This window comes from Diaphorina citri, unplaced genomic scaffold, assembly GCF_000475195.1.
Source record: "Diaphorina citri unplaced genomic scaffold, Diaci psyllid genome assembly version 1.1 scaffold118, whole genome shotgun sequence".
Lineage (NCBI taxonomy): Eukaryota > Metazoa > Arthropoda > Insecta > Hemiptera > Psyllidae > Diaphorina > Diaphorina citri.
The window spans coordinates 16,381-25,000 of NW_007377555.1; the positions used below are offsets into that span (position 1 = coordinate 16,381).

General features: G+C 38.4%; 2 protein-coding genes across 2 annotated transcripts; one reads left to right on the plus strand and one right to left on the minus strand.

The window, feature by feature from the left end:
* Positions 1–296: 296 nt before the first annotated feature.
* On the minus strand, positions 297–1,580 carry LOC103524750. Its single transcript, XM_008489782.2, has 2 exons — positions 1,177–1,580; positions 297–860 (listed from the first exon to the last, which is right to left on the minus strand). The coding sequence occupies exons 1-2, from the start codon at positions 1,493–1,495 to the stop codon at positions 313–315; spliced, it is 867 nt and encodes a 288-aa protein (XP_008488004.1). The 5' UTR covers positions 1,496–1,580; the 3' UTR covers positions 297–312.
* A 2,656-nt stretch (positions 1,581–4,236) lies between these two features.
* Positions 4,237–7,063, plus strand: LOC103524737 (LHFPL tetraspan subfamily member 1 protein). Its single transcript, XM_008489767.2, has 2 exons — positions 4,237–4,332; positions 6,129–7,063. Exons 1-2 carry the CDS (start codon positions 4,239–4,241, stop codon positions 6,251–6,253), a joined length of 219 nt encoding a protein of 72 aa, XP_008487989.1. The 5' UTR covers positions 4,237–4,238; the 3' UTR covers positions 6,254–7,063.
* The last annotated feature ends 1,557 nt before the right edge of the window (positions 7,064–8,620 follow it).

Sequence of the window (8,620 nt, forward strand, 5' to 3'; positions counted from 1 at the left end):
AGGTGGTACCTACCTATTTGTAAGAGGCACACTTACCTACTCTCATACTCAAATATTAGGTGCTAGGTAGGTAAGTAGTTACCAGGTATGTACCTAAAAAAAGAACTACATACCTAATAGCTTTTTGTTTACTCGTGCGGTTTTTTATAGGGAGCAAGGTAGGTAATTAAATTTAATCGCTGTAAAAAATACGATGAACATGTGCTGGCAACAACTCTATTGACCTTTTAATCCCAATAGACTCCCTCCCCCTCTCTGTTTTAATCCCAATAGACTCCCTCCCCCTCCTCTTTTTCTTCTTATAGGTACTAGTTAGGCCATTTTCATCCGTGTATTATTTTGAATTTCAAACCGATTGAGTTCATCTTCAACCCATTTGAAATCAACATCTTTTTTCAGTTTTCCATTGCCAAACGGTTCCCTGTTGAAAGATTTCTCATTTTGATTCTTGTTTGAAGTTCTCTCGGAAATTTTCTTGTTGAAATTTCTCACACATTGACGTTTGTTTGAAGTTTCCTGGGCTTGTTTTAAGTTTGAATTTGAAGTTATTTCGGGTTGTTTTAGGTTTGAAGTTTGCACACATTTTTTGTTTGAAGTTTTCTCGAATTGCTTTACGTTTGAAGTTTCCTCATTTTCTTTTTTGTTCTCAGATTTCTCCTTGTTTGACGTTTCCTTTTTCTCCCATTGTTTCTTGTTTGAAGTTTGCTTGATTAAAGTTAAACCCTTATCACATTGGGATGGTCCATAGCATTGGTTGAGCCTGATAGTTGGGTTAGGTATGTACAAGGATTGTATTATCTCCTGTAGCAGTTCATTACAAGTGGCAGGTATTGGAGGACTAGGTGGAGATGGTGCGTTTTCTAAAAGGATATTAGGAATTATTATTAGCAGGAGAAATTTCGGACACGGATAAGTCAGTAGTAGTTTAACCATATAACTGATGATGGGAAATAGACAATCTGTTTATTTATTTACTTATTTATTCAAGAGGTTTAACCCATTTAACGTCACTATAATATGTATAGCTTCTAACGTTTTTATTCGGCGACATGCTACCTGCCCACTCAAATCGAACCTCTTCTAGACCTATTTCTAGTTTATTAAGGAGCTTGGTAGCGCTCCGCGCCGCCAAGTCAATAAAGTTTGACCGCGCTATCAATAATAATTGTACTTTACCTGTCACAACACAGTCCGGAATACAACGCGCACAAACATCATCATCGCGAACTGTATAGCGCGCTGTTGTCAAATCAAACATTTCCCGCGCTTCCTCCTTCCCAAGAGCTTCGTCAAGGTGAGTCCAGAAGGCGCAAACTTTGCGTGCTCCGGCAACACTGTACACGTCATTGGGAAACTCTAGATTCAACTCGGACGACGGAATGGCAACATGGCATGGAAGAGAACAAGCCGAGGCGCGGCGATCGGGTGGCCAGTAATCGGCCTCAAATTCCGATTCGACTGTTTCCGGGAAATTTAACGAGGACATTATTTTCATTCACTTTTTAACTTTCGCTATTTTCACTGTCCTAAACATATTTTTTTTTCTATTTTGCTAGCTGATATAACTTGTTATGAACAAATATTTGTTCGGTGTTTTATTGAGAAGGAAAGAAAGAATCCTGCAAAATAATAATGAAGCTTTTGTGCTTAAAAAAAAAAAAAACTTACTGTCTTCATTTTTAGCTTTTATTTATATTTCCCATTCTCATGTGCCCTGTAGGGACTACATCTTTTATCTGTCGGTATATTTCATCTGGCAATTGGCTTGTTTTTTTATCTCTGGTTTATTACAAAGAGTTAACACACCTAGGTAGGTACTAATAGTTCTTCATATGTACGTCCTTGGAGTTCCGAGGACATTTATTTTACTGTTTTACAGTAGGTACAATAATTTATCAATGGGGATGAAAAGAGAGGGGATGAAGAGGAGGAAAAGGAGAGAGGGATTGGAAATAAACTGAATGATTGCGGTAACGGACGATTAATTCTTTTTGAATCTCTTCATGTCTTCCTTTTTATTCGTGTCCTCCAGTTCTCTTCCTTTATCTACTGTCAATTCTGTACTCTATCTCCCTGTCTCAGTTTCTTTTCTTTCTCCTTCTCCTTGTCCCCGTCCCCGTTCTCTTCTTTCTCCTCAGCTTTTTTCCTCTTTCTAATCTAGTTCTTTTCTCTCTTGTTCTTTCTCCTCCTCATTCTCGTCATACCTATATGTAGAATTTATGTGTCATCAACTCATCACTAAGTGTCCCATTGTTCGTGTTATTTTGTAAAATTATAGGCAGGTATATTATCTATTGCTTTTAGGCTTTTGATCTTGGCCTTTCCTATAAATCAACAAAGATATCGCTAGTTCGCTAGTCTGTTGATCTATGCTATTCACATCAATTAGATAAAATAAATTACATGATTACATCCGATCGAGATATCCTGCCTAATAAATAAAATTTGGACTTTTCCCAGCAAATGATCTGTTTGGTATAATTTTATGTCTTTCTTGATGTTGTTTTAATTTATTGATACTATGTTCAGATGGATTCAATTTAGGGTTTTGACCAGTGTCGAATCAAGAGATTTTCAAGAGGGGAAAGCTGGAAACAGTATAAACCCATATTTTATCCTAAACAGATAAAATTCGTTCTCGGAACGACTGGCTTTCTCCTATCCTGTCTTCTATACGGTAGGCTGCTCTAAGTTCTGTTTTTCTTTCGGAAACAGAACCGATTCCGATGGTGCGCCATCTTGAATTTCCCATGGTTTAGTACAGGCACTATCATTCCAAAAGAGGAGAAACGAGCTTCAGGAGAGGTGAATTCCAAAAGTAAGGTCTTAAAATTCGGGTTGAGTTGTCATTTCGGTGGGTAGTAGGGTTGATAGGAAACCCTTAGAGGGGAAGGGCAGCTCTCCTAGTGTGCATGAGAGACACGTCACTGGTTTTGGCTATGCCCCCCCCCTAACGATTTGTTATTTATGAGTAGGAACTCAATAAATCTAATGTCAAACATGAAATACTCCCACAACATTAAATAGATATGGATGATAGGTACAATGGTACATAGATAACTTTGTATTATTATTTGTAGATTTGTTTGTCCTTTTATGCCGCTCAACGTGCGAGATAAAAAGAAAAGGATTTTTTTCTTTTTTTTTTAATTTAGGACTGATTGATCCGAGAGGCTGACGAAAAACGCCGACCCCGTCTGTACACGGGAAAAGGCGAAGAAAAAGCAGAAGTTATAATTATTTTAACTTGATTTTTTATATAAGACAAGTAGTTATCTCTCTACTTCCAACCTTTTTCCTCTCTAATTCCCTTCTCAATCTCAATCCTCTCTTCTACCCTCTCGTTTCCCTCCCATATAACGTGTACAGACGGGGTCGGCGTTTTGCCTGGTAAACAGGAGGGCGTGGGTTCAATCCCAGCTGAGGTGGGGAATTTTATCCTCAATACAATTTGAGAATTTGACCACAATAATAGTAGTAGCCTACTGCTGGAGTAAAGGGACTTTTCAGTCCTATGCGAGCAGTATAAATAAGCACTATTATTATTATATAACCCAATACACACACGTGGTTACACAAATCAACCTTTCCCCTTTTACCACATAATTCAATGAGCCTCATGCATACTTGGTTACACAAATCTACCTCTACGTTTACTATGTGGTAACTTCATCCACACCAAGACTGCTCAAGCTGCTAGCAATTTCAGAAACACAAAACAGCCGTAATGATAAATTACATATCAACGTCCCTCCTCCTTTGTAATCTCTCTCTTTCTCTCTCCCATCCTTCTCTCTCTCTCCCTCTGTCGTTTCTATCTTTCTCTCCCTCTCTCGTTTCTATCTTTCTCTCTCTCACCTATCTTTGTCTCTCCTTCTCGCTTCAATACTTTTCTCTCTCCCTCTCTCCCACTTGTATCTTTGTCTGTCTGTCTCTCTCTCTCTCTCTCTCTCTCTCTCTCTCTCTCTCTCTCTCTCTCTTTGAAAAGAAATTGAAGAAATTTTCAGAGTTCTATTAACTCATCCTTTACGAGTATAAATGAAGTATAATCTTCTGCAAATATTCAGTCTGCAATTTTCAAAATACCTTTGTTTTCTTTAAATTTATATATTTATTTCAAGATTTTCAAGTACCTATATTGAAACTGTTGGTATAATGGAACAACCTATTCTAAGCTGACAGTCTACATAAAGCACTACTTATACTTATCTTGTTCTATTCTCTATGTTTCAGCTGTCATGGTGTTGGCGGGTGTGGTTGTCTACCCCATGGGTTGGGACAACAAGGAAGTTAGAGAGAGCTGTGGCAATCTCTCCCATTTTTATAAATTGGGTGAGTACTAAAACACCAATTTTCCCCTGATCCCCTGCCTCCCCCAAAGATGTAGAGGTACTTCTGTAAGTAATAAAATAGCAAATACTCGTCTACGAGTACTCAGTATCTACACCTACATATTAGGTATTATACTTCATTCCGACCTTAAATTTCGGTCCTACATAACTGAGACATAGGCCTTTGGATGGAGCATTGAGAAGATACAATAGATAAATACACAGTCCCTACTCCCTAGTTAGAACCAAAGAGACAGAGGAAGTAAAAGTTAAAGTACCTGCTTTTTTCACACAATTTTTTAACTATTGTGGTTAAAAAATAAAACGGTGCTTCCACATTTAAAATGGCGCAAAATTGTTTTCATTAGCTACCTACAGTCTACACAACACAATTTTTAATTTAAAAATGAGGTTTTTTTCACAAGAAAAAAAACCCCTGAGGTTTCCTTTTTTTTTAACACGGGTAACTTTTGTTCTTCCAAGCGTAGGTTGGGCGCTTTTGTATGTGTGTTCGTATATTTATTTTGCTGAAAATCTGTTCTATTCTAGCCAGAGAGGGAAAAATAATTGCACAATAGGAAATGATTTTCAATAGGAAGCTCTCGGTATACAGGGTGTTCCAAAAGTCTTGCTGGAAAATTAAAATTTCTGCGGAAAAATTCAAGAATATTTTAGCCAACATAAGCTTGGAAGGTAGCCCGCCAGCCTTGTAAGCCCAGGGTCGCGGACTAGATTTCCGCCCGATGGCGGAGTCATTTGGTACCTACGTATGTTTGTATATTCTGCTATTTTATTTCTCTCTCTCTCCCACCTCCCCCTTTCCTATGTGTAGTCTGCTTTTCCCTCTCTTTCCTTTTGTCTTTCTTTCATTCCCATTTCATTCTCCTCTTTTCTCTCTCTCTCTCTCGTCTGTTTCTTTCCCTCTCTCCTCTCCCTCCCATAGGCCGTCTCTATCTCACCCTTTCTCCTTCATATCTGCTTTTACTTCTCTGTCTCTTCTTCACCTTCTCTCCCATATCCTTTATAGCTTTAGGTGAAAGTCAGAGAGAGATAGGTAGGTATTAACCTTGCTTAGTTTTCCATTAATTTCTTTTTTCTCTACTCACCCGCTCCCGATGGAGAAGAAAGAGAGAGAGAGGAAGGGGAGGGAGGAAAAGAGAGAAAGAGGAGAGTTAACCTCATTCTATTCAATTCAACGATTCATCTGTCTTTTTCTCTCATTTCATACCTCTCCAATATACTCTTCTTCCTCGTTTTTCCTTTTTTTATCTCCCTAGCAGACACACCATAAGCCAGCCTAGATTGCTTGGAAGGTAGGGTTCCTGCCATGTAAGCGCTGAGTCGCTTGTTCGATTCCCGCCCGGGGCGAAATTTACAATAAATAGATAATGTTCTTTCTCGGAACGGCTGGCTTTCTCCTATTCTGTCTCCCTTCTATTCCCGAATAAGACCTCGGTTCTTAGAGTTCCCTCTATCAAACCTTCATAGAGGACGCATACTTGCTTATATCCTTAAGATGTGTCCAAACATAGTCGACCGGCCGTCGATCGACGAGGTAAATATTTGTCATCGTTATCGAGCCAGTGTGAACGGTTCAGTCGACATTGATCGAGGGCCGGGTGACTATGTGTGGTCTAGCACCCCCCCGCCATACTAGGCTGGTCTACTCCCTGATTAACGTCCCTCAGCCAGACAAGTGGGCACACCTTTATACATATGTGTGTAGAAGTCGTAAAACTACTTCGGCCACCACCAAAAGAAAAAAAATAATGAAATCCTCTCTATTCCTGTCCACAGGAACGTGTCAGATCTCCTGGTCCGTCTATCTGCTGAGTGCCGCTGTGCTGATCCTGCTGCTCTGTTTCTCCCTCAGTTTCTGTGCAGCACGAGCCGTGCATCCTGAGGGTTCCTTCAGGATTTGAGACCCACTCCATCACTCGATGGTGTTGTAGCGACACGAGTCCGTCTCCTCGGTCGACACCTCTAATGATGTCAAGTATAAATGTTGACGAAAACTATTAGGATTTAAGTTCACATTTGTTTATTTATTTTGGGAAACTTTGCAAGGTATTCATTTTGGGATACTTTGCAAGATATTGAATTTGGGATACTTTGCAAGGTATAAACTCTGGCTTCCCTTCATAAGTTCATAAAAAAATGCATGGCATTCATATTAGGATATTGTAAGGTATTGAATTTGGGATACTTTGCAAGGTATTCATTTTGGGGTATTTCGTAAATTATTGAATTTGGGATACTTATTTGCAAGGTATTAATTGTGAAATATTTTGTAAGCTATTGTTGAATTTGGGATACTTTGCAAGGTATTCATTTTGGTCTACTTTGCAAGGTATTCATTTTGGGATACTTGGCAAAGTATTGAATTTGGAATATTTTGCAAAGTAGTTGATTCTTGTAATTCATAGGATGGATACCTACGACACCTCTAATGATGTCAAGTATAAATGTTGACGAAAACTATTAGGATTTAAGTTCACATTTGTTTATCCTTTTCGGATACTTTGTACTAATTTGTGTAAAGCAGGTACCTATTGATTTGGGATGGGTACTATTTAGTTACGCGTTTACGCTTCCGATGTGACCAAACCTATGAAAATAATATGGAGTATATGTATAGAGGGTCTCTACCATTTTCATAGGTTTGGTTTTGCAGGCGACTACGCACTACTAAGCAGACCGTGGCAACAAGTGTGATCGCATTATTACGCCCAAAGAGGAGAAAATCAAGGGAACCTGGAAAGGATCCGGATTATAAAATACACCTCAGGGTGTCCCGCGAACGACTGTACAACGCTTGAGGGTTGATGTAGGACCTAAAGGGCTACCAGAAAAAGCAGGGTCTCTATCATTTTCATAGGTTTGGTTTTGCAGGTGACTACGCACTACTAAGCAGCCCGTGGCAACAAGTGTGATCGCATTATTACGCCCAAAGAGGAGAAAATCAAGGGAACCTGGAAAGGATCCGGATTATAAAATACACCTTCAGTTATAAAACACTGAAGACTAAAGAGAGGTTCAAAGTATGACGTCCTGAAAAGAATGGTTCTGTAGTAACACAAGCGTTTACAGGACTTTTTTGGATTTGGCTATTTTTTCCCCTTTTCATTTCATTTACTAGTAGCTCGTAATCTACAAGAACATTATTTTCAGAAGGTCAGCACAGGTTTTCTGGTTTAAGAGTTTTAGTCATATGGTGCATGGATGCCCTTAGTGATAGTTTATTTAAACGTCCCTTTTCAAGTTACAGTAATAGGTGTTAAGGTAATATTGATAGAGAAAATTGTGATGCTCAAAAATGTTGATCTGTACATAATTATGTAATAGCATACCCTGTTAATATTTAATTTACTTTTCGAGTATATTTTCCCCACCCAATATTTTATGTATAGAAATTTTCAATTTGAGTTGCCTTTAGCAGGGCTACTGTGTAAAATAATAATGTTATTGTAGTTAATTATTATATTATAATTATTGATCAATATTATTAAAAATAGATGATATGTAATTTAATTCGAAGGGTTTACGTAATCCCAACCCAACCATCCTGTCCAAGACGCACAAACATGCATACCTATTGTAAAAATAGGAATGGTGAATTTCTAACCTAGTTTAATTTTTTATTAGATATATTTCTATTATCTATTAGAAAAAAACTATTCATAATTTATAATCTGTTACAAAAAATTACGAACTTCTTGTTAAGAAATTTGCATAAAATACTTAAAAAAAATCAAATTATTAAAAATAAATGTGTTGTAAATAATGTTAAAAAAAAACGTTTCTCAATTTCAAACTAGATTTCAATACAGTCTTTTAGCCAGTTAAATACATCAGTTCCCTAGGGATTAGAGATGCGACTTTTGACTCATCTTTGGGATTGAATCCCAACTGAGCTACTCAGTAAAAGGAACTACTCTTTTTTTCAACTCGCTCTTTGACTCCCGACTCTTCTCTGATACTTTCTACGCAGGGCACATGCGCGGAATCGTGGTATACCCCCCCCCCTCCCCCTTCATCATACCGTCCGATTTTATCTTTGAATCTTTTATTATTGTCGTAAAGCTGATAGGCTTACAGCCTAAATTATGCCTCGTGAGAACAGGGCCTATACCCGGTCCAAAGAGGTGCGTATTTTTATTACTCGTTGGTACGGCTTGCAAACAGAAGCCGGCCATTCCCTTTCCCCATTCCCCATCCCCATTCCGTTCTGAACTCTGAACCACCCTGCTGTAAATATGTGTTTCGTGACAGCGTGACTTTCGTGTCTT

Coding starts and splice junctions, on each gene's coding strand:
- LOC103524750 (XM_008489782.2), bottom strand. CDS start 1,495: ATGAAAATAATGTCCTCGTTAAATTTCCCGGAAACAGTCGAATCGGAA. Junction 861..1,176: donor TCCGGACTGTGTTGTGACAG/GTAAAGTACAAT, acceptor ATATCCTTTTAG/AAAACGCACCATCTCCACCT.
- LOC103524737 (XM_008489767.2), top strand. CDS start 4,239: ATGGTGTTGGCGGGTGTGGTTGTCTACCCCATGGGTTGGGACAACAAG. Junction 4,333..6,128: donor CTCCCATTTTTATAAATTGG/GTGAGTACTAAA, acceptor TCCTGTCCACAG/GAACGTGTCAGATCTCCTGG.